General features: G+C 37.2%; 2 protein-coding genes and 2 pseudogenes across 2 annotated transcripts; 1 reads left to right on the top strand and 3 right to left on the bottom strand.

The window, feature by feature from the left end:
- Positions 1-406: 406 nt before the first annotated feature.
- LOC113285312 (L-type lectin-domain containing receptor kinase IX.1-like) lies at positions 407-2,498 on the bottom strand. Its single transcript, XM_026534223.1, has one exon. The coding sequence runs from the start codon at positions 2,412-2,414 to the stop codon at positions 462-464; it is 1,953 nt and encodes a 650-aa protein (XP_026390008.1). The 5' UTR covers positions 2,415-2,498; the 3' UTR covers positions 407-461.
- A 586-nt stretch (positions 2,499-3,084) lies between these two features.
- LOC113286629 (TRAF-type zinc finger domain-containing protein 1-like) lies at positions 3,085-7,270 on the bottom strand. Its single transcript, XM_026535197.1, has 6 exons — positions 7,102-7,270; positions 6,925-7,015; positions 5,326-5,461; positions 4,302-4,439; positions 4,099-4,220; positions 3,085-3,440 (listed from the first exon to the last, which is right to left on the bottom strand). Exons 2-6 carry the CDS (start codon positions 6,966-6,968, stop codon positions 3,269-3,271), a joined length of 612 nt encoding a protein of 203 aa, XP_026390982.1. The 5' UTR covers positions 6,969-7,015; positions 7,102-7,270; the 3' UTR covers positions 3,085-3,268.
- Positions 7,271-16,969: 9,699 nt separating this feature from the next.
- LOC113286532 lies at positions 16,970-20,250 on the top strand (annotated as a pseudogene).
- Positions 20,251-24,615: 4,365 nt separating this feature from the next.
- On the bottom strand, positions 24,616-24,715 carry LOC113292025 (annotated as a pseudogene).
- Between the last annotated feature and the right edge of the window lie 1,716 nt (positions 24,716-26,431).

Genomic DNA, 26,431 nt, shown 5'->3' with positions numbered 1-26,431 from the left:
GTATGTCATTTGTTGAAATGGTTTCCTGCGGAGACTTGAATGGGTCTCAGGGTAATAGGATATGATCAAAAAGTTATTGGAGAGCCTAAAGATGTGGAGTCTTGCATCTTTCATCCAATCACCGGAATCGGAAAGACAGAAATTCGAAATACATGGGGGTGGAATGCATAACAAGACAGAGGATTGCTCAATGTAAAATCAGACTGGTTAAGAGAAATGCTCATGGTTTCTTCCTTATCTATCTGCTGCTAAACCACATGCAAACCACTTTATCCGTTACTGAGAACATGGTACATACTAAAAGCAAAATTTAAAATTTGACTACATAACTAACCCAGATAAACACAACGAAGGAAAGTTTTACGCAACCTATCTAATGATGGCACACACAAATAGCAAATGAATGTTGACAAAATCAACAGTATTATTGAACTAGACAAAGCCAAAAGTTCAGTCTAAATTTAGCGACCCATGTCGATGCTTGTACTAGTGATAGAAGTAGGTTCACTAGAAATAAGATCTAGGTCGGGTACATGATAGGAAGGAACCGGCATTTTTGCTGGAAGATTTGGAATACTTGCTTCCATGTTAAGAACCTGAATTGCTTGTCTGATTGAAGGTCTGAAACTTCGATCAGGGTGTGCACACCATAAGCCAACAACCATCAAACATTCCGCTTGGTTTGCGTCGATCTCTAGGTTTAGTTTATGGTCAATTGCAGCCAAGACTGCATCTCTGCCATATAGGTCCCAAACCCACTCTACTAACCCTATATCAGAAACCTCTTCCATACAATCAACTGATTTTCTACCACAAGCAATTTCTAAGGCCACTACTCCAAAGCTGAAGACATCAGATTCTTTGCTAGCCTTGCCAGTGTTTATGTACTCTGGTGCTAAGTAACCCAAAGTTCCAGCTAACCCAGTCGATTGGAGACCTAGTTCATGATCCATGAGCCTAGCGAGACCAAAATCACCGAGCTTTGCATTGAAATTTGAATCCAGCATTATGTTGCTTGACTTGACATCACGATGGACTACACATTGCTCTCCTTCTTCATGAAGGTAGAGCAGTGCAGAGGCCAACCCAAGAGCTATTTTGTATCTGACAGCCCACATAAGAGGGCTTCTTCGGCCGAACAGATGAGAATCTAGACTACCATTAGGCATCAATTCATAGACAAGTAGAAACTCACCGCTCTCGTGACACCAACCAATGAGCTGCACCAAATTTCTGTGTCTCAGTCGACTGATGATCCTGACCTCAGTTATGTACTCCTTCTGACCTTGTCTAGACCCTCTGGAAATCTTCTTTACAGCAATTGCCAAATCCATTTCATTTATAAATCCCCTGTAGACGCCTCCAAATCCACCTTCTCCTAGTTTTCTTTCCTCAGAGAAGTTGTTTGTTGCTGAAACTAGTTCTCTGAGCAAGAACCTCTTTGGACCAGCTCCTCTTTCAAAGTCAGATGTGAAGTTAACCTTCTCTTTCTGTTTTCTAGCTCGTCGTCTTTTCAACCTCAACAGCCACACCACAGCTAAAGCAAGAACACATCCTACCAAAACAGCACCGGAAACAGACAATCCAACAATTAATTTGACATTTGGCTTTCCAGATGGTACTTCCCTTTCCTGAACTTCCAAAGTCGAAGAGAAATCCCATGACAAAAGAATATTTCGCTCACTATATTTGCCAGTTGTTGCAGAGAATCCTACTGTAACCCATGCTGGAAGAATCTGCTTTAAATCAATTTGATATGAAAGAAGAGAATCTCCACGATAAACAGGATTCTTATCATACGTCCAATACACGCTGAGGTTCTTCTTAGTAGCGTTATAAGTGATCCAAGCATTTCCAATTTCCTGACTATGTAAGCTAGCATTCCAGGGAACAACTACAGCAGATTTGATGGAATTATTATTAATCCCAACATGTCCAAAATCCGGATCCCATTCAGGATCTGGGTATGAATCGAATTCAACATGAATGATCTGATTTCGAGATGCATCACCAGTCGTGGTGGTATTGAAAAGGCCTAGAAATCCACCAGGTGAATTTGGAGGAATTGGATAACCAACAGGAGCAACAAAGAAAGCAATCCCAGCAGAATAAGATGTTCTATTTAGGGTGTCGACGGTAAAGGTGAAATGAGTGGTGAAATCTGTCAGAACTCCGGTGGACGAGTCCCAAAGGGGTACAGGTTTGGCATAAGTAGCTCGACCAACACGACAAGTGTAAGTGTATTCGTTGATCATTTCAACAGTACCAATTTTGGTAGTAGCATCACCTTCCAGTATGATGTCACTGGTCTGAGGTCCAAAGCTTGATATGTTAAACGATGTAGAGTTTACGGCTGGAGGGAGAAAGAAGACTAAAAGGAAGAAATGGGTGAGGAAATTGTTGAATAGGAACATGGTAATGGACTCTGCAAGATGATACGAGATTTGAGTAGAAGTTCAACCAATGCAAGAATGAAACTAGATCAGAGCAATTTGATGATGAGGAATCTACATTGTCGTCTACTTCTATTTTATAACTTCTAGCTTGGACTTAATGACATTGCCGGCAATCCTTTTCAAGAAGGTCAAACACCAACCATACAGGATTGAAGACACCAATTAAAGAGGTTTTCTAATGACCTTGCGTGGTGCACACATCTAAATTATTGATAATCCATTTTAAGGTTATATTATTGTGAAAACACCTGCACAATTTCTTAGAACTAACGCCTGCAAACAGATAAGGACTGACAAAAATAATTTAATTGGCAACAAGGACTGAGAATTTCTCTGGTGTCAGAGAATCACTTCAACTGCGGAGAGTATATGCTCAATGAAGATAATTTAAAAACCCTAGCTTCCATATTTTAAGCTTAACAGAAAGCTGTAAACATGGTGCAAACAATTGTTCGACACGTATGGAGGCGTGAAAAACGTTATGGGTGAAAACACAGATAAGTGAACATGAAAAAGAGTAACCGAAATTCAGTCGGTCAAAAGAGTTTTGAGAACAGGAAATATTTCGTACCTGCACAGCAAAAGCTTACTCCGGGTAAAATATGAAGTAATCCAAGGAAAACACGAGTTATTGCAGTAAAAATGGGGAAGAATCTCATTCATTCTGTAGTAGGTAGCTATGTATCGTTTTTATTTACATGAATTCCAGTTCTGTAAAGTCAAGGAATTACAATTTATATGATATCAAATCCGCATAAACAGAATACATCTCTTGTGACAGTAAAATGGGGACCGCATCCAGCTCCACTCTCTTACTGCAGTTGCTGACTATCACCTTTCCTCTGTAAGAAAATTGACCCAAGTAGAACAGCTAAGCCCGTGATTGCAATAGTGAAAAATAAACGTTTCTGTGAGTATCCATTTCGATTGGGTGGCCTTCTTTGAGCAGGAATTTGATCCCTCTCAACATCCGCATTTCCACCCCTTCACAACATTCCAATACACTATTTCAGAGGTTTGATGATATCATTATCAAGGTACTAACTTCTAAGTTTCGCTAGTTTCAAGTAAATGCGATGAAAATCTTAAAGATCCAAAATCAAAACAGAACAAGACTGTATTCACATGCTTGAAGCAGCACCACGTGAACCACTTTCTTGCAAATAGCAGCCGATCATATTAGTATCGGCCAAACCTCAAAAGCCCGAGACGAATATAAAATGAAATTCTATATACAAGCATTATGATATGATATTTGAATGGGTTATGAATTTTAAAATCATGGAAACGCATTTCCTGGAAGGTAGCTCTTCTTAAGACAACAGTTAAGGTTCCAGTTCTAGGCAGCTTAATAACTGAACCGGAACCAATCCTTTGGCACAGAAGTAAACACTGAAAACACGATAGGATATTCATCCAATCATACAAAAAACTGACTAGTGAGTGTTTCCAGTGGTCATGAATTTCAGGATAGATATAGGTAGAAGTTATTCCAAGCATCATATATAATTGTTCAACCGTGTTGTTAGCAGACGTGAGACGTTCCTTGCAACTTACTACCAATAATAAAACAGGTAATCAACCTAGGAAAAGGGATTAGGTTAACATTCAGAACAGGTTAAAATCAACATAAAATTCTCACCTAGAAGGTCCTGCAGTACTATCTGAAGTCCCATGAAATCTGATATCATGGTCAAGTCGTTCACGCAACCGGACATATTTGCTACACATAGGACAGTATTCTGTCCGGTTTCCACATACTTCCTGAATATAGGAAAACATAAAATTTAGTATAAAAAACATAGTTATGCCTTTATTAGACGAGAGAATGTTAACCATAGACACCTGATGCTTTACAAGATCAACTGCAGGCAATGGAAACTCGCAGTATTCACACGTTACAATTCTCCGCGGGCAGTTTTCACCTTTATGCAGTGCTAAAATTCCACGATCAACTGTCTCACTGCATAGCGAACAAGACACCTGCTCCAGTACAAAATTTGTTACCAACTTGACATATTGAACTGAAGAATGTTCATAGCATGTGCATGATGATTAGAACCGTACACTACACTGCATTCTGCATCCATCATTACATAATACAGCCAGGTGTTGGAATTTCCCACCAACTATCAAAGAGGGAACCTAGTTCTTTTACTGCTTTGTGAAAGAAACTATTCTCAGTAGAGCAACTAAAAGTGATTGCAAGCAACCTAGTTAAACATATGGGCACCACTATTCCTTATCACTTAAGTTAAACTGAAAGCAATGATATCCAAATTTGCCTCACATTTTTTCTAACAGAAATGAGAGGTCTGGTTCAGAATATACCTTGAGGCTAAAACCAACAAATTCATATATTACATAAGCGGAAAAAGAGAGAGAGAGAGAGAGAGAGAGAGAGAGAGAGAACACTGTGTATTTGTCACTTGACTAAAAGGGTGTGTTCACCGAAACAATGTCATTCATCATATGCATATATAAAACTAATATGGCATGGAATATGTATCGGTCCCTTTCAATACCTTCGATATCCTTTTGATTGTGGCTACTACACATATATAAAACTATTCAAGTGACACCAGTACTAATTTATAGCTTATGCAGCATCTGAATATTAAATTTCTAACCGACTCAAAGGCACAATCTAAGGAACGGAACAACAGTGGCAGTTGATATATGATAAGTCAGATGCTTTGAAAATACAAAAGTTCTAAAGAGAACAACTTTGACATAGTTACTTTTTCTTTACAGATTGCTGTAAGGTACTTGCACACAGAATCGATCATTACAATTATGTAAATCGAAGGTCATGAAAATTGCATCAGTTAAAACAGTAAAATATTTATAAAATTGCATATGAACATACTGGAGCATGAGCATCGAGATAATGTTCTTCAGCATGTCTTGTAGGGATCATATCTCCACAAACTTTACATCTTTCCAGGTTTCGAGAGCAGTGTGCATAATGTAAATCAATATTTGTAGCTGGAATAGCTCGGTCACTGAATAAAATTCAAAGATAATCAGTACATAAGCAACCCAGAACATACCAATAAACTTACAGTTTGTGGACAAATAACATTAAGCGTGCGAACTCTACCGCATTACTCTTGGCAGTGGATACAAGCACAAAAAGCTGGTCCAATGAACCTCAAAAAAAGTCTTTGACTGGTCTCGGGCAAACATTAATTAACATACCATCACCCTGTCAATACGAGGATATTAACAGCAGAGGCTGACTTGAACTTAAGCCTTTTCTAGTTTCTTTTCTAGTTTTATGCCACTTTTCTAATTTCTTTCTAGTTTTATGCTATGAAGTTCATCTAAATACTCTTTTTATTTTCAATCTTAAGGTACCATGTTCTTCTACATACTCTTTTATTCCGTTCGTCCTGTATTTACTTTTCCACAGAGTTGGCAACTGTTGATCTCTGTAATCGTCATTAATTTTAAACTGCAAAGTTGAAATACAATCTATGCTGTAGATTTTACAAAAAATACATCACTTTCTGGCTGAAAATCTGCTTGGTTTCTCTAATGACAAGTACAAAACTCTACTACATTAGTCTTGACAGTTGACACAAGCACAAAACTCTCGTCTAATGAACCCCAAAAAGAGTCTTTGACTCGTCTCCGGCAAACAGTAATAAACCTACTGACAATCCGAGGAGATTAATAGCCATATAAAGCTGAGTTGAATTTGAAGTGTTTTCTGGCTTCTTTTCTAGATTTATGCGCTGATGTTCATCTAGATACTCTTTTCATTTTCAGTCTTAAGTTTTGATGTTCTTCTACTTATCTTTTGTTCTATCCGCAATGTATTTTATTTTTCCACGGAACACAGAAAGTTGACAACTGTTAATCTTTGTATTCAATGTAATGGTAATTCGTTTTTTAAATTGCTAAGTTGATATGCTACCTATACTGTAGATTTTAAAAGAATACATAAATTTCTGGGTAAAAATCTGCTTGGTTTCTCTATCAATCCCCTATACAAAACCTATTTCCTACAATTTATAAGGAACGCATTAGGACATGAAAATGCACGTGTTCTCAGGACAATCCTTCATCAAACTACGCCAGAACAATTTTTCATTTCCTAGATTATAACCTTTCAGGTTTCCATTCCTACACAGAGCTGTTTTGAAGAAAATCTAAATTCTAACAAAATCTGGCTAACATTCCAAAATTATACCAACAAAACGCAAAACAGAAACAAACTAACATTATTCAGCTACAATTAATGAAACCAAACAAACAGAATACCACAAGATTTCCAAAATTATCCAAATCCCTACAATCCCTACATTCAGCATTACTCACAAAAGCTCAAATGTGGTAATATCTATCGATACGAAATCTATACCTAATCAAAAAAGAAACCACAAAAACCTAATTCCCCGTAAAACAAATCACAACGAGATCAAATTTGCAGAAATTAAAGGAATCAGATAGATGCAATTACCAGTGGTTGCAGATACTAGTAGATTGCTCAAAAGGAATCGCCATGAAACCAAAATTTACAGCTCCTTCTCGTTTTCTCCTCGATCAAAACTCTGTTTAATGATTAAAAAAAACAACTTTAGATACAATAAAAGAATCTGAATAGCAAGGAATTGAATTGAGAGTTTGATCCAAATACCTTGATTTTTACGCTTTTTTTTTGATGCGATTCTTGATTATAAAGAAATAAAAGAAGAAAAAATGAAAACCTAGAAATTTGGGGATCGAAATTTTGTTAGCTGATGGTAGGTACGTCTACTTGGAGATATTATGAAGTCTGGATTGGGGTCTGCCGATTTTAATTGGGGCTGATTTGGTTTCTCCCATTTATGGTTTTACTGATAAGGGGTATCCTGATACTTTACACACCTATGCTTGAAAAGAAAAAAAATTCCACGAATTCATCGTCGATCATCTCGAACAAAATATGTACTGTCGGTTGCAAATCAACAATTGGCACTGCTTAATTGATTAGTGTCGTGCAGATTGTCAATGGTCAAGACACGAATGTGGTCTATTTTGGCCGAGGTGGCTGAGACTTTGTCGAGAATTTAAGTGGTGAGAAAGCAAGACCCTGCACGGCCAGTGGTGCGCCAAGGTAGTGCTATACTGTAAAGACATTTGGCTAAGTAATGAAGCTTTTTGGCCGACAGTACGAGGCTTCATTGAGGGAAAGGCAAGGCAAGACCAAAGTGACAGATGCAACATACGATGTTGGCATTAAGGCATATCCGTGAAATTGAGTTGGCCTAAACTTAAGGATGACGCAACAAGGTACAATAGGCCAAGAGCTGGTCTGTGGCATTAGTTCAAGGCTGTCCAAAGCTTGGACAGTGCAAACAAGCTAGTAATGCAAGAGTAGAATTAATATTGTCAAGCAAACTGGCTAAGTGAAGCATATGGCGCCAGTTAACCAGATTGAGCTAACAAAGTGGTCGAAATTATTGTAACGCAACAGGAGTGCAATATGAAGGTTTCAGTAAAGCGCAACAGTTGTGTAACACGAAGGTCAAGATTCAGTAAAGCACAACATTGGCGCAATACGGCTCAAGTGACGGTTAGGAGTTGGTTACAGGATTCAAAAACATGCCAATGACGTGAGACAAAAGAGAACGGTTTGAAAACAAGTTTATAAGCGTGTGAGAAGGTTCATAACTGCTAGAGAACATGTGCTGGAGGATGGCGCAAGTTTGAAGAGAAACTGGCCAGTTAGCACAGTTGGTGGCGGTTTCAGAACTTCTTTATGGGACAGATGGATGTCCCAGTTGTGCACGGTTTTGTCCAAGTAAATTTGATGTATAAATAGTCCCAAGGCATGGGAAAATCGGCTTACATAGGAGAGTGTGAGACTCAAATTAGGAGAGTTTTTGTAAGGCTATGGCTTGGTTCAAGATGAACAAGTCTGTGTAAGGTGGTCAAGTTTTGTATTTCTTCCCTTTGATGCAATAAAAAGAGTTGATTGTGTCATGTTCTAAGTGTTCTTGGTTGGATGATTGTTGTTGGAAATGTATGGTAATGTTTGAATGTATTATGGGATGCATTTGAGATGTTTAGAGGAGTTGAAAGAAGGCTAAAAAACTTACACTGTAGAACTGCTGAGTTGGTTGCTTGCATTGGTGCAAACTTATAAGGCTGGAGTGCAGGTGGGTGAAGCTTGATTCACAGAACAACTGTACTGCCGAGTTACGCTTTCGCAGAAATTTGCAAGAGGAATTTCAAGGTGTGACAATAGCCGAGATGAGTCTGTTGAACTCGGAAAAACATGATTTGACAAGAAACTCTCCAAGACGATGGAGGTTTAACCGAGATGCGACAGAGATCTTCTCGAGACAAATTTTACATATGAAAATTTAGTAATAAAAACCCGAAAAACCTCATTTTTATTTTTGCTTTTATTAAAAGTTGGTATTGTTTCCTTATATATGTACAAGTTTAACTTATAAATAGTGTATAAAGTGCTTGGCATGCATATCATATGTATAAATTTTAAAACAAAGACTTCGAGATATACTTGTCTCAGTGTCTCGGTCCCAACCGAGACGGATCGACACCCGAAATTGACTACATTGGTTGATATTACAATAAAAACTCCATATATTCATGCTCCATATATTCATACTGCATATATTAATATAATAATATTTATATAAAATTGTAGTCCCAATTTGGATCAATTATAAATAGTAATAACCTTCATATTCTAATTGATTTTTATAGTCCCGCCATTTGGAATTACCTCCATATATTAATAATCGACATTATATTGGAAAATCTTAAATTTTGTTATATCAAAATGTAAGATAAACACAATATATATATATATATATATATATATATATATAGTTGTTTGAGAAAAATACGAAATTGTCTGGGTTGTTATCACATCTTTTAACTTGCGGATGTATGAGACCTCATCACCATGGACACCTTCTTGTTAAAGACAAAATATTTCCAACTTGTCAAGCATGTTTAAAGATTTTTGGCCATACAAATCCGTAGATACATACACGTAATACTTATAGTTGCAAAAAACATTAAAAAAATCTTAATAATCTTACAAATTCATTGATAGATACATGTATTTTTGTATTAATTAATATTATAATTATATGTGTACATTATCCAATAGCATTTACATCCATTGAACAAGTAAAAAAAATAAATTAGTATACCTCTCTGTATTAGTGAACTTCATATATTAATAATTCCGTGACTATTAATGTATGGAGCTTTTACTGTATATAATTATGAATGCCATGACAACTGTTAATTGTATTCTTTGTTTTTTACATTTAGGTTCAGCATGGCATTCTTAAAGCTTCAAAGAAGCGATTGGGTCGTAAAGCTTCAAAATTCACCCGGAAATTCCAACTTACCCTTGTTCCTTCAAGGGTGCATAGCCTTAAAGGCTAATGGTAATGCATATTTCATGCGTCACAATCTCGTAAGCGGTGCCCCAGCATAGGTAGTGTCTTTGGACTTTCATACAGGCCTGCAAGCCTATTATTGTGTCCTTACTTTGATTCGACTATGAGTTGGATGCATGCACTAGTTTTTCTCGTGCCAATGATGCATCATCAAGACATATGTCATTCTTGCCGTGCATCATTCCTACGATGCAAGCGGCTTATGCAATATTTCCCTAATTTTCAATCTGGTTAGCTTCCTTTCCTTACCATCTTCAGTTCACAATTGGTGCCCGCCTACATCGAATAACTTGACATAAAGTATGAGCATCCAAGGAATAGACTACAACTACCTCATTAAGTGTGTTGAAATTATATCGTAATTAGATTGTACGAGTGATAAGGTGTTGGACTACAAGTGTGTTGCACTGTAGTTGCCTACGTATCCTCCTTCGTAGATTGCAGGGATCAAGTACATTCCACATATAGTTCAAAATATCAGAACTATCAACTAAAGGCATCTCTTGTTGCAATGCCAAAGCCAAGCAAAGCCTAGTTTCCGTAGGCCAAAGGGACTTTCAAAAACGATGCGCAAGATAGTGCATTATTGATCTTTCCTTCGTGATACATGATAATGATGCATTCTCAATAAAAAAAACCCTACAACAATGATTCATACGCATCATGAATCTCTCTCGAATAAGCAACCCGGGATAATGATTATTTTGCATCATATAACCGGATAAGCTTCACATCTCAGTGATGTAGTTACGCGTATGCACCTTTGTCTTACTCGCATTTCTACATACACGTTTTGGGAAGATGTTTTCCATATACCAAGACCCGCCTTCTTCTACGATAATTTATTGCATAACGATGCATCATTATGATGCATATCCAGTTCTAAGCCATTGTACAGCTTGCAAAATGACCCATAGTGATGTATTTTAACTTTTATTCAGCATGTTACTTGCTTGATGCACTATAATGGTACAATTTCAGTTCTGAGCCGAAATTCCCTGAATATATAAGCATCACGAAAAGTTCGGGTGCTACAATATTACACCCAACAAAAGAGGTTGTGAACAAGCTTCATTGACTGGTGTTCTCTAAGCATGTGTCTGATACCATAATACGAAAAATTCCCCAAAGGTTCTGAAGTTGTTGTGAACAATGATTATGACCTTCTAAACATATGTATCATACTGCATACCAAGGGATCCTAAAATAATTCACAACACTACCGAGAATATCGTCTTGGATTTCTATGCTAATGTCCAATACCACTTAGTAATAAATGCCAAAAAATATCTCAACACAAGATCTTAAGTGTACATCCCATAGCATAACACCTAGGGATCCCCAGAGATCATAGTGACGTATCCAAAAATTTGGCGAGCGTAATTGAGTATGACAAGTAATTTTCACCTTAGTACTATGAGGACAAAAATCCAAAGGCATTACATACACTCGGACGGAAGCCTCCGTCCCTGATTCCCGAATGCTAGCCAACCATCCTGGAAGATTTCCGGAATGTCCCCAGGGTTTTTGAGATTCTAGCTAACCTTAGAACACACTCCTTTAACGAGTGTGAGGAGACCAATACCAATGCTAGTGGTAGTCAGATACTAACCAATCATCCCACACAATTTTCCGAGTTACCACAATGTGGTATGAGCCAATTTACTCCTTGGAAAATTCACAATACTAGAGCATGTCCAAAAATCACAAAGTAACTATCATAGTATTTACAAATACTCTTCACCTACAACAACTACCAAGCAAATTCATGTAGTATCATTAAAACGTAAACAATAAGATTGCCTTTGTCCTATACGGACTAGGCTTAGTTTTCTTGGTTTTTGCCTTGTATTATTGACCATGTTATAGCACTGCTTGGTTGAACCCACCAAACGTTAGTATGTCAAGGTTGGTTGTTATTTTTTAGTATCAAAACTCATAAGTCACTAGAGTCAACTTCGTTAGGTTAGACTAGGAAGTCTAGAAATTTTGAGACATACAAGTATTACTCTGAAGATTCTGAAGACGTATCGACACCAACGATGACATCATCCTCCCACTTGAAATAATTTGTGAATCAAGAGAGAATTTTTTCTTCACGAAATTTAGATGAACATGTTGAACAAAACAAGCTAATGGTTGGAGAAATTACAAATGTCTTAAATGAATTAAAAATTGTTATAAGGCTAAAAGATATGGATTAGTAATGGCTAATGACTATACTTGTTTCACCGGGGTTGCTTTACTAAAACACAAAAATGATACTCTTATGGAATCCAAATTGAACAAGGTCACAAACATAAAGTAAGGAGCGACCATGGTATAGAATTCAAAAATACAAAAGTCTACGAATACTGTAACGATCTTGGAATCTCTCATCAATCCTCTACTCTTATTACTCCTCAAGCCAATGGTGTTGCAAAAACAAAGAATATGAATATTCAGTAAATGGCTAAAGTAATGTTTCACAACAAAAACTTGGCATTCATTTTCTAGGGAGACGCTGTTTTCACGGCATGTTATCTCATAAATAGAGTATATTTGAGATCAAAAACCCTTAATATTCCTTATGGATTATGGTATGGAAGAAAACCTAATCTAGGTTGTCTAAGAGTTTTTGGAAGCAAATGATACATCTTTAAAGACAAAGAACATAGAGGAAAGTTCGATTCCAAAAGGGATGAGAGAATATTCCTCGGGTATGCTTCATATAGCCGTGCTTTCAGAGTTTATAATATTCGTTCTAAGGTTATGATGGAATCTATTAATGTAATTATTGATGCCATTAGTGACTTTAGACAAGATAAACATGTTACTGCAGAGTTACCTCCTTCAGAAACTGTTGATAAATCTAAAGAAAACCACGGTGAGGAAGAACTTGTTGTCGTTCCCACAATAAGTGATCCATATGACAAAGATGATACTCATAGTGTTGCTGAGATCCCAAAAAATATTGAAAATGAAATTCACAAACCTCCTAAGTGGGTACATCTTATGGATGTCAATGGGTACCCATTACCTTGAACCGGAACCGGACACGCTAGATTCGGGTCCGGTTCTGGGTCCTAAAGTTGGACCCATTAGCAACTTAGGACCCGACGGGTAATGGGTACCCGGTTAATTATCCTTTTATTCATATTTGTAGCAAAATTATAGGTATTTTGCTAGTTTCTCCTTTGATTTTTTTTTCCATTTCTCATTTTTTTCTTACATTTAATCTTTATTTAGTATATTAATAAAAAAGAATAATAAATTTTTATAAAAATAATGTAGATTCAAGTTAAAAAGAGAAAGAAATTAAGTTTTTAAGATTTTCTTTATAGGTTTTTTAATACCCAAGGGGTACCCGGAACCGACGGGTTCCCCGTACTTTAAACAGGTCCGGCTCTGGGTCCACAAATATATGAACCGGACCCGGAACCGGACACGACCTTTATAAGTAGGGTCCGGGTCTAGTGATATCCGGGAGGACCCGGACCCATTGACAACCTTACATCTTATACATTCTGAAGAGAATATCATCGCTGATGCAAGTGCCAGGATAATGACTCATGGAAAACTTCAAATTTTATGGCATTATACTTGTTTTCTCTCATCCATGGAACCGAAGAATGTTGAAGAAACTCTGGAGGATCCTTCTTGGGTAAAATTAATGATGAGGAACTCAATTAACTTGAAAGACAAGGAGTATGGGAAGGAGTGCCAAGACCATAATGAGTTAACATTGTTGGTACAAAATGGATCTTCAAAAATAAGTTTGACGAATATGGAACTGTTGTTCGGAACAAGGCCAGAGTCGTTGCTCAAGGATATTCGCAAATAGAAGGTATATATATTTATGAAACTTTTGTTCTAGTAGCTCGTTTCAAATCTATTAGACTTTTACTTGCTTATTCCTGTAAACTTAAGATCAAACTCTTTCAAATGGATATTAAGTATGTATTTTTTATTTTAATGGAGATTGAAAAGTTTGAATTTAAAGACGCAATTTCTATGGTTACATCAATGCCAACCATTGGAAAGCTTCAATATGATCCAAATGAAAGAGTTGTTGAACAGAAACTGCATTGTTCCAATATGATTGAAAGTTTGTGTACCTTACTGCAACCAGACCAGATATTTCTTTCATTGTGGGGTGCTGCGCAAGGTTTCAAGTGAATACAAAAGAGTCACATCTTAAAGTTGTAAAAAGAATCCTACGATATGTCAAAGGAACCCTGTCTACGGTTTATCATATTCAATAGATATTGCCTATTCAAATGTTGATTGGGCAGGATGTGTGGAAGATCGAAAAAGTTCTTTTGGAGGATGCTTTTATGTTAGTTAGAATTTAGTTGTGTGGCACAACAAGAAACAGCTCAGTCTCCTTCAACTTGCAAAGCAGAATACATTGTTGTAGGGACTTGTTGTACCCAACTACAATGGATGAAACTGTCATGTGGTTGCCTTTGTGTGTGAGGGGTGTACTTAGTTAAACATTGGGTGCCTTATAAACTGTATTTTCTCTTTATTTTAGCCGCTAGGATCCGACCACGTGTTGAGTTCGGATTACTCCTTCCTGATTAGGGATTAGCCTATTAATGGTGTAGGAAGGCGGCCGTTTTTATTATCCAGATATTGATATTTTCTCAGGATGATTTTCGAATCAGAGTTACTATTTCCGGCCTTTTGATTGTTTCAATTTGATCATTACAGAACAATTGGTATCATACCCAACCACCACGACCCATACCCGCTCCATGGAAGGGGTGACCTATAGTCTGGATTAAGGTGTAGGGGCATATATGTATGGGCGTAGTTGTCACCGCATTGAATACTGATAGTCGAGTGGAGACGCTATAAGGAAAGGTCTTCCGCCGGGTCAGTGTCGATAGAGTGGGCCAATGACGACGTTGAGTATGGAAGCGTGGTGGGATGTTGGGACCTTAGTCCCGCATTGGTTAGATTGTGCTTAATTGGGTAGTTTATAAGTCAATGGGTTCCCTCATCTAGTCAACCGGTTTTCGAGTTTAGTTCTACCCATGGGCTTATGACGAGTTGGGGTCGGTACCCTAACATTTGGTATCAGATTCGTTCCTTCCTGGCACCATGGGAGGACAAGGAGTTCAAGCTACTAAGGATTTACAGGATACACAGAAGAAACGAAAAATTCATCTGGATAAGGTGAATAAAGATGTTTCAGATATGAAGGAACAACTTAATCAAGTTCTTCTACAATTACAGACTCTAAATAATAGAGAAATGGGTCATGCAGAATCAATAGCGGCACCAGCAGAAGAAAGTAATGGAGCATTTTCTAATCAACACACTGAGAACCGAGTTTTCAATGCTAACAATCGATTTCCTAAGCTGGACTTTCCAAGATTGGATGGAACTAATCCAAAAAGGTGGATTCAAAAGTGTGATAGATTTTTTATTTTTCATAATATCAGAGAGGAGATCTCAGAAGGTGCATATGACAGTGATGCACATGGATGGCAAAGCTGAGAGGTGGATTTCTAACTTACAAACTTATAGATCTATCTTATGTTGGTTCGAATTAGCTGAGCAAGCCTGTTTTCATTTTGAAAACCCATCTAATGACAACATTGTGGGTATGTTTAATAAATTGGCTCACACCACTACAGTAGATAAGTTTTTTGATGAATTTGAGGTTACTAGATCTTTAATGATGAGCATCCACCCTGAATTTACAGAGAGATATTATGTAATGAGTTTTATTGGAGCCCTCACTACACCATTTTCCATGATTAGTAACTAGATTTCGCAATAGCTTTGTCCCTTTTACGAATTTTGTGTTGCGAATTTCTGTTGCAAAATATTTGCAACAGCTTGTAGTAGTTACCAAACTCGCAACTGTTTTTACTTGTTATGATTCGCAACAGTTTGAAGTTGTACGCGTGCGACTTACAAGTGTGGGTGTCCACAGTCTTAGCTGACTCAGTTTAGTTGATTATTCAGCCCGTTCATTTCAAAACTGATTCGGCTGACTATTAATATCGAAAGAAATCATTCCATTCTCGTTCTCTCCTCTTCTCTCTCGTTCTCTTCCTCTCTCTTCTCTTCTCTGACTATTAGGGTTCCACTACTATGATTTCGGAGAACTCATGAAGTCTCAAATAATTAATCTCTCCGAGATTATGGTCGAATGGTTACTGATTTCAGTGATTTCAAATCTCAAATCAAGCCCTAATCTCAAATCCCAGAACTGAACTAGCAGCGCCGTTCTCCACCATGATTTGATATCAATGGAGGTAACCTCGTTCCACCATGATTCGATCTCAGTGTTTGCATTATATTCAACGATCTGTAACCATCTTCTTCGATCTACAAATATTTTTGGAAATTTTGATAAGTTCACATTGTCGTAATTTTTGCCTTTCGAGATTTTTATATAAAGTTGAAAATGTTTGATAGTTGAAAACTTTTAAACGTTTGATATGATTTTGGCCTTCTAGGAGTTGAAATCCTGTGAATGAAATTTATGCGCTTTTGTCTTTTTGAGATTGATTTTGTTTTGTTTTTATTTTTGAACTCTTGTAGTGTGTTAAATTTGAAACCCTAAATTTTGAGACTAATTTGAATAATTTGGAATGGTGCAGGGGGTTTGGGATGCACATTTCTGGATTCAAAGATTTTCTATTAAAGCCGGAGCTTCTTATAGAAATTGATGATTCGGGATTTGAGCATCCATCTGAAGGCAGTTCTTTTTACTTGGATTGTTTTATGTTTTGTGTATTTTCCCTTATCAAGTTCTGTATTTAGATATGGTTCAGTTGGATAGTTTTTATATAGTCATGTTGATTCTCGAAATTAAGTAGGTGCTACGGGGAATGTGTTTTACTTAGGTTGTAGTTTTATTTCATTACTCTGAGGTATGTTGTTTGACTTGCAGGTAAAAAACGCTAGTTCTGCACTCCTGGTTTTGGGGGCAAAAATTTATTGGTTAGTATTTCTATTTGAGTTCTCAAAGATCATTTCTTACTCACTGAGGTTCTCTGCTACAATTTACCTTTTGGTTCTCAATCAGTTCAACACGCTATTTTGGGTACGGATGTTATCAGTCAAGAAAAATCTGGGATGGGAAAATATGTTGTCTTTGTTCTTTCGACATTGCACCAAATTGAGACTGTCGCTGGACAAGTTGCTGCTCTAATTTTGTGTCACACGCGAGAGTCGGCTTACCAGGTTTGTGTTCATACTGAACTTCCGTATCACAAACCTTCTTTTCTTCTGCTGTTCTAGTTAATGAAGAATTTGACCATTTTTTGTTGATGCTCGTGTTTTTTGGTGGTGTTAATATCAAGACCCACAAGCAAATTGGAAAACGAGTGCCCTCATGTTATTGTGGGTATTCCAGGGAGGATACTTGCATTTGCTAGGGAAAAGGACCTTGCATTGAAGATTGTTAGGAACTTCATCCTTGATGAATGTGATAAAATGCTGGAGTCTCTTGGTATTGTTCTTTGCGAATAGTCAAGCCTGAAATACTCAGACTATAGCAGCTTTTGGTCCAAACCTATGTATCTGTTTTCTTGATTGCTTATATGCCAATAATCAGTTTATTGTCTATATGTTTATATTTTCAAAGGTTATCTCACTGTTCTGTAAATTGTGTAGACATGCGAAAAGATGTACAGAAGATCTTCAAGATGACACCTCATGATAAGCAAGTCAAGATGTTTTCAGCTACACTCAGCAAGGAAATTCATCATGTCTGCAAGAAATTTATGCAAGATGTATGTCCTGTTGCCAGTACCCCTCAATTTCTGAAGTTGTTTTTTGAGACCAGTTCTTTGTATTAGATTATATCAGACAGAAAGATCTCGAAAGTGTTCAGCAGTGCACTCTACTTCATGCATTGTGTTCCGGCTAGCTTCTGGAAGCTTTTGGGATAATGTGTTTGGTACATGTGGACCTTTTCCTTGACCCTGTAATCTAGCATCTTTTAGGATACAACTTTCGTTGGGTCATGATTATTTCGTTCTTTAAAACTTTTATCTTGGGTAGTTTGTCGCTGCTTTTACCATGTCATCCATTGGTTATAGTTGACTTCAGCTTGAAGGGGTGTATAACAGAGTTCAATGTAGTGTAGGCAGTGAGTGAATTTTATACAGGACAAAGTATTTGCGGATCCTATGTTCTGGGGAGTTGTTCACGCATATCTTGGTTCAGTTATCATGAAGGGAAGGCCTAATTTGTTTTGATCTGACATTTTACTTGCAGACAATGGAAATATGTGTTGACAATGAGGTCAATTTGACTCTACACGGGCTCGTGTAGGTATTAATTATCTAACATTTGTTCGCTAGGTATTTTGTACGTATGTCCACATTTTCCTTAATTATTTTTCCGTTTCGCTCAGCACTACATAAATTGACCAAGTTGGAGAAAAATCGCAAGTTGAATGATCTACTAGATGCGTAGGATTTCAATCAAGTTGTTATATTTGTCAAAAGTGTGAGAAAGAGCGGCTTAACTTGGCAAGTTACATGTGGAGTGCAACTTCCCATCAATTTGCATTCATTCTGGAATATCTCAGGAAGAAAGGGATGCATTCTCTTCTTTCTTAGATTTAATTTTTTTTGACTTTTGATCTTGTTACTTTGATGTGTATACGTGAAGGTGCAAGTGCCTTGGTGAATCTGCATCTTGTTACTTTGTCATCATTTTGTTGCCTGGAATATGATTTTTTTTTTTAATTTAAGTATTTCATAGGTTGACTCGATATAAAGGTTTCAAGGAGGGGCATAAGAGGATTCTCGTCGAAACGGATTTGGTTGGTAGAGGAATAGATATTGAACGCGTCAACATTGTGATCAATTATGATATGCCTGATTCTGCTGATACTTACTTTCATAGGGTTCGTTGCTGAGCTCTTGTTTCTTCTTTGTGCCTTTGTACTTGACCTGGGTACAATTAAACTTAGTACAATCTATTTCTTTCTGCAGGTTGGCAGAGCAGGTCGATTGGTACGAAAGGGCTTGAAGTTACGGTTGTCTCATCTGCTTCTGACTCGGATGTTCTTAACCAGGTTAGCAATAATTAACCATGACATTTAATGGTGGCATTAAAGTTCATCCCAGTCTCCAAAGGTTTTAATTTCTTATTTTCCCGTATTGGTTACAAATTGAGCCTGTTGCTGGACAAGTTGCTGCTCTAATTTTGTGTCGCACGCGATAGTTGGCGTACCAGGTTTGTGTTCATGCTAAAATTTCCCACCATGAATCTTCTATATTCTGCTTTCTTTAAATACAGTGTGCTAATCTATAACCAATACAATTCACCATTATAACCATATAAAGCATCAGCATAGCTCTTGAATGTTCTAATTCCTTTTTCCTTTTTGAATGTTGAATCAGTGGTTTAGAAATGCTGAAAAATTACCAAGGCTCTTTTCTTTTTTACTAGCAAGCTTGCCAATGTAATTATACTTTTCAATGAGGTAAGGACTTTGAAACCTTATGGAAAGAATGATCTCATTAATTTGTGCATATTCCCATACACCGTGTTTACTTTCCTGAATTTTGTTGGTATAGGTTGACAGTTTGCTTGGTGCTCGAGGTGGTGGCTCTGAACATGAGGCAACTAGAAGAATGAGAAATGAGTTTATGGAAGCTTGGGATGGACTGAGGCCGAAATACACCCAATGAATCCTTGTTCTTGGTGACACCAACAGACCATTTGACCTTGAAGATGCTGTTATCCGTCGTTTTCCTAGAAGGTAAGATATCTGGAATGTCATCCTTTGAGTTAAACTTTTTGCTAGGACATATAGTTGTAATTGCTAGACAGTTTTACTCTGTACATTGAATATCGTCCAGGCAGTGTCCTATTGAGTCCCCAAGTGCCTTACATGAGCTGTGGTTTCTTTTCTTTTTAGTTGTCTATTAGTGCAAATATCATGCTAAGATGATGTTTCCAAAAATAAATCTATAAGTGAGAGTTCTTACAGTTCTCACTATAGCTATTGTTGATTTAAAACCAACTTATTTTTACTGCTAGACAATTGCTCAAAATGCTAAAACCAATCCAGCTTACAAGTTAGAGCAATTGAAAGCCGTGGTTAAAGTTGTCAACTTACAACGAAGCTGCAACAACCCCAGATGACCAGACTTATCTCAAAAGAGCCAAGTACCATACAGTTTTCATTTTCTCAGAAGGATAGCCAATGTGAGAGTTCTTTTTACTTCAAATCATTTTTGTAAGATTACCTTGGTATGATACTGAATTCATAGGTATATCCAAATGACAATCCTTCATTTGATATTTTTTCTTTTTGATGTTTTTCTTACTTCATGGTGATGAACTCTATCACTGTTGGATTAATTTGATTTCTAAATAAAAAGGGGTAATTTGACTTTGTCACAGAGAACTCTAAATTGACCTGGTTTTGACCGGTCAAGACCACTATTTTTATGATGTTGCAAAACATTCGCAACTTCTTCTATCTGTTGCTAAATTCCAGTTTCGCATCTGTTTGAATCAGTTGCGACTATTATATGTTGCAGCAGCTCCAACTGTTGCGACCTCTGCAACTTCGACTTTCGTAACAGAGGAGAACTGTTGCGACCCCACTTTGCAACTTCCAGATACTGTTGCTAATCACTAAATTTGGTGAAGTGCCTTAAGGAAGAAATCCAACATAATGTTCTCATGTTTAACCCCACTACTCTCATGAGAGCTTTCTCTCTAGCAAGATTGCAAGAATAATCCTTACTTAACGAACAAAAAAATTCAAGACCCACCACAAAATTTTTCTCCAATTCTTTTTCCATCGGTAAGCCAAAATCACCAGTCTAGTTTTCTACTAAAGGTATTGGACATCCCTCCCTCAAACCCCAAACCACCACCTCCAACTCTTGCCCCTAAGCCAAACCTCACCCACCCTCCCAATAAAAGGCTTACCCCTGAGCAACTCAAAATCATAAAAGCCCAAGGACTTTCCTATAATTGTGATGAAGTGTATAGACAAGGTCATGTATGTAAAAAACAACAGCTATTATGGATAGTTGCAGAGGAGAGTGTTCCTGAGTCCACTACTGAGGAAGAAATGTTAAAAGAAGATGACCATGACTCTCTAGTGGACAGTGATATTGAGATTTCTCTCCATGCTCTTACTGGTACTCATACTGGTGAAACAATTAGAATCCCCGGGTTTCTTAACAAAAATTTTATCTCTATTCTCATTGATACAGGTAGTACCCATAGTTTTATTGATTCCTCTCTGGCTCACAAATTACACTGCAGTATACATCCTACTCCTCAGATGGCTGTCACTGCAGATAATTGAGATAAAACAGCCAGTTCTGGCATTTGCAAGGCTTTAAACTGGTCCATGCAGGTGTTGATGGTGCTTTTTAGCTTAGGGTTAAAATCATAAAACCTTACATCTGAAATGACGTCACTACAACCACTAGCGTATTTATTGAATCATTCAACATACCTACGTAAGAATTATCAGCATATCTTTTTTTTATATACATGTGTCATGTTCCACGACAGAACCCTTAGTATTGACCAACATCATCTTCGTACATACCAAACCCTAATTCTCATGCTACCGCGCGAAGGCATGCCAACCATGCCAGCCGCACCACTGTGCCAATGGCAAACCATGCCAGCCACATTTCCGCGCCAAGGCATGCCAACTGATAGACACATTTTCCTTCCGATTTGTCTTGATTCTATATATTGTTAGGGCTCATTTTTGTACTTATTATGGTGTTTTATTTATTTGTAGGTATTTTTGGCCAATAAATATTTTTGGAAAAAATTGGCTCGAAAAGTTGTCGGAAAGCACCCGGAGGACATTTGTTATTCGGACTCTCACTTTGGATAAGGGGTAATCTAATTACTAAGGGGCATCCCATTTCCAGGCAGCTGCTAATCGCACCCTTACCTTGGATAATGGGCAACCATCTTCAACATTTCAAAAACCAAGTTTTGGCGGGAAATATCTTGGCAGTTTCTGGCAGATTTAGGGTTCCTGATTTGGAGGAGTTTGAGGTCGATTAAACCTCTGATTTTCATAGGATAGACTCCTTATGTGTCTAGGAATATGATATGGGTGTTGAAATCTATTAGACTGGGCTCAATCGACGGATTTTTTATCACAACAGAAAATATGGAAAGTCACGTGTGTGACCTGTTTTAGGGAATTTTAGAGAGATTAAAGTGCTGTAAACCTTCCCAAAGATTTGTATCTATCTAAGGAAGAGTTTAGAATAAAAAGGAAAGCTCAGAAATGCGTAGAAATTCTAAAACAAGAAATTGCCGCAACTTTGCCGTGAAGAGAGGAGAAGAGATTTTGGAAGATTTGCAAGAGATTTAATCGGTATTTTTGATAGATAGATTGTTTGGGTCATATAGAAGGGGTGTCGAGAGTTTGGGGACCTGAGGAGAGCCAGAGAAGAAGAAATCAGAGTTTTATCAAACTGTCGTTGTTCAACAGCAGAAGATAAGTAACATTTATATATTACATTAATCATTATTCCTCTTTGTATCAGAGATCTGTAACAATTTTTCACTGTTGCAAATCAGCTGCTTTACACCTTTCACTCTTTTAATCAACTTTTGAGCAACAAACATGTATTTTGAGCAAGTGATTAATATGAGGAGCTAAACCCCATTGCTGAGGCGATAAAGGAAGCTATTTTCCAACAAAAAGTGGTATATTCTTATTTATTTATTTATCGCAATTATTTTTATGATTGTTTTTCCTTGAGTGAAAATTGTTTGAATGATTCTTGTTAAGCAATTGTTATTTCTTTTGATAGAGCATGCTTGGACCTAAGTTTTTGATGTTCTATGCTTCGGATTTACATTTGTTATTTTGAGAATCTACTTGTTGCAATAGTTTAGAATCATATTGAACGAAAAAAATTGCATGAATATAAATATTGGATTAAATCACTTTGAATTTGGAAAATAGTGGAATCTTAGCCATAGTGTTCTTTTAATATTGATATCAATCTTGATTGAGTTTGCTATAATTTTTAGTGAGTTTTCTATTTTAATATTAGAATTTAAGTCTAATTAATATCCTTCACAAGTCTGAGAATCGAACCACTTTTACCACTATCTAAAAATCACATCAATTTTTAGCGCCGCCGACGCGGACTTATTTTTAGGGTTTTAGGTTTATTTATTTTTATTTATTTATTTTTATTTATTTATTTTTATTTATTTATTTATTTATTTATTATTTTTGTCCTTTTTTATGTTTTTGGGTATTTATCTTGTGTCTACAGGTTCTGGATCATAAAGAAAATTGAGCCAAAGAGTTTGGTGATTTCATAAAGACTTGGAGCTAAAGATTAAAGCAAAAAGAACAGAAAAGAAGACAATTTTATTTTAGACAATTTTAATTTAGGGTTTGTTTATTTTCTTTTAGAAAAAAAAATTGTATTAGGGTTTATTATTTTTGTAATTTTTCTTTACTTTTTTTGGACTTTTGGACTTTTGGACTTTGGGACATTATTTTTTTTATTACCCTACGGAAGGGTACTTTAGATATAAACTGTTTGCAGAGAAGGAGGACAATTACGATATTGTCTAGACATCAAAGTCAGTGGCCCGAGTCGACTACAACCGATTCATCCCCCGTATGGAACGGGAGGTAAGATTCTAAACACTCGCGAATCCCCTGTCAGCGAGTTACTGGACTCCTTCGTATGCATATATGTTGAGGAATGAATAGGAACATTTATTTTTCTAGTAAAGGGAAAGGCCTGGCCATACAAGATAAGGGTTCGGATTTCATCACCGTTCTCTTCTTGCCCGCTTTAGGAACACGTAACCTACGCGAACCTAAGCCTAAAATTTTGACTAGAAAGAGACCGATAGGGTAACGAGCTTAACAGAAAAGTCATTCGAAAAATATTGGTTACTCTTTTAAGCATACTTTGAAGTTCTTGACGGTTTCTGTAAGTTCTTGTAATACCGGTGAGGCCTTGGGTATCAAAGCTCCACCGATCTTCCCTCGCCTCTATTCAACTTACGTTAACTCGGATTGATTCCAGAGGGGTTTGCTTAAATTGTAACGAATTCCCGTTCGAAGGATAAGAAGCTGGTCTAGAAACAATCTAAGTGGAGCCATCATGATTTTTTTTTGCTAGAAATCAATAGGTTTGATTTGGTTAAGTCGGCCTGGATCTTTGTTCGCTTACCCTTCCAATTTAGAAAATTCTATTGTATGCCTGAACGTAAAAGAGGCGCACTAGGTAGATTTGCTAAAGAAAAACCTAGTAGTTCGAAGCGTCTCAATTACCTTAATCTAGAAATTCCGACTTTTGAAGAGTCACTTTTTGAACTCCCTTTGACTGAGGAGAAAATTCTTGTTGCTCCGATAATGCCAGAAATGGAAACTTTGAAAGCTTTGTTGAATCCAACTAGGACTACTCGTCCTTCGTATATTAAGTTAGCTGAAACGGAGGCACCCTATGAACTGAAACCTGGGACCGTACAGATGCTCCCAATCTTTTTAGGGAAAGAAAATGAAAACCCTTATTACCATGTTAGGGATTTTGAGGAAATTTGTAGTACTCTAAGAATTAGAGGCTTAGATGATGATGCTTTGAAACTTAGGTTATTCCCATTTTCCCTGAAAGATAAGGCCAAGTCGTGGCTATATAGTTTGGACTCCGAGTCAATTGAGACATATGAACAACTTACATCTGCCTTTTTCAATAAGTTTTTCCCTAGGCACAAAACATCGTCTATTAGGACACAAATATGCACATTTTCACAACAAGAAGGAGAATCTTTATATAGGTATTTGGAAAGGTTCAATGATTTATTATCCCAGTGTCCTCATCATGGTTTAGAAAAGGTTAGGCTAGTTCAGATCCTTTATGAGGGTTTAGATTATTCCACAACGACCATGGTTGAGTCTCTATGCACTTGTGGATTTGAAAACCAAACTGTTGATGCAGCGATGGAATTTTTTAATGAAATCGCCGAAAAAACCCAGCAATGAGAAAATAGTAGGGCACCCTAGAAAACAATTCTTTTAAGTAGAGGAAACATTAATAGGGTAGAAGGAGGCTATGAATCAGATGCCAAAATTGCTGTTATAGGAAAAAGGTTAGAGGCCTAGAAGTGGGCCAGACTAGTGGTAGAGTGGAGCCTTTTTGGGAAGGACAAAATATTGAAGAGCAAGACAATGCTCTTTATAATAACACTAGATTTGATAACCGTTAAAATATTGACCCATATTCAGAAACCTATAATCCTGGTTGGAGAAACCATCCGAACCTTTCGTGGTCTAAGGGCCAAAGTCAAGGTCAGTTTAGTAATTCTAATGCTCCCCCAGGTTTTGGCTATACTAAGAATCCTTCAGGACTAGCTCAGTTTCGGAATCAGTCAGATAATAAAATCCTAAGTTTAGAGGAATCTCTCGCCTTGTTAACTCAGCAAACTGCAAAATTTCAGTTATCCGTAGAACAGAGTCTACAAGCTAGTAACAGGATAGGACAAGAAAATAGTCAGGCTATTTCCGAGTTAAAAACCCAGGTTGGTCTGATAAGTGATTCTTTGAGAGAAAAAGGTAAGTTTCCTAGTCAAACACAACCCAACCCTAGAGGAGTTCATGAATTAGGTGCAAAACCATCGAATCAATTGAATGTTGTTAAAACCCTTAGGAGTGGTAGAGTTGTAGACAATAAGGTAACCGTGCCCGATAGTGAACATACTATAGTTCACCCCTCAGAATCTCACCTCTCAGGACCAGTAGCTGAAGAGACTGATAAAGTTTCTGATGATGTGAATTCTGTTCCTGAAAGGTCTGATTTTATGCCCAGAGCCCCATTTCCTCAGCTATTAGTACCAACAAAGAAGGAATCGAACTTTAGTGACATAGTGGAGGTTTTTAAGAAAGTTACCATAAACCTTCCTTTATTATATGCAATTAGGAAAATTCCTGCTTATGCCAAGTTCCTTAAGGATATATGTACGCGAAAGTGAAAACTTAGCGTCCATAAGAAAGCCTTTTTAGCTAGTCACGTAAGTTCAATCATTCAGAACACCACAACTCCAAAGTAAAAAAACCCAGGTTCTCCTACCATTGCTTGCACAATAGGTAACTTCCGGGTAGAAAAAGATTTACTTGACTTAGGAGCCAGTGTGAACTTACTGCCATTCCATGTATACTTACAGCTAGGACTTGGTGAAATAAAACCTACTCAGATGACACTGCAGTTAGCTGATAGGTCTGTTAAAATCCCTCGAGGTGTTATCGAGGATGTTCTTACTGAGGTCGACAAGTTTATTTATCCAGTGGATTTCGTGGTCCTAGATACCCAACCTTTCCCTGATCAAGAGAACCAAATACCTGTGATTTTAGGTCGCCCATTTTTAGCTACGTATAATGCGATCATTAACTGTTGAAATGGTGTGCTGAGTTTATCTTTTGGTAATATGACTATGGAGATGAACATTTTTAATGTCAGTAAGCAACCTCATGAGCTAGATGACACATGTGTTGAAGAGGTGAACATGATAGAAGCCTTAGTTCATGAGTCATTACCAAACATTTTGTCT

The sequence above is a fragment of the Papaver somniferum genome, chromosome 6 (assembly GCF_003573695.1).
Source record: "Papaver somniferum cultivar HN1 chromosome 6, ASM357369v1, whole genome shotgun sequence".
Taxonomy (NCBI): domain Eukaryota; kingdom Viridiplantae; phylum Streptophyta; class Magnoliopsida; order Ranunculales; family Papaveraceae; genus Papaver; species Papaver somniferum.
The sequence above is the reverse complement of the archived record's forward strand: the minus strand, read 5'-3'. Positions and strand labels throughout refer to the sequence as shown.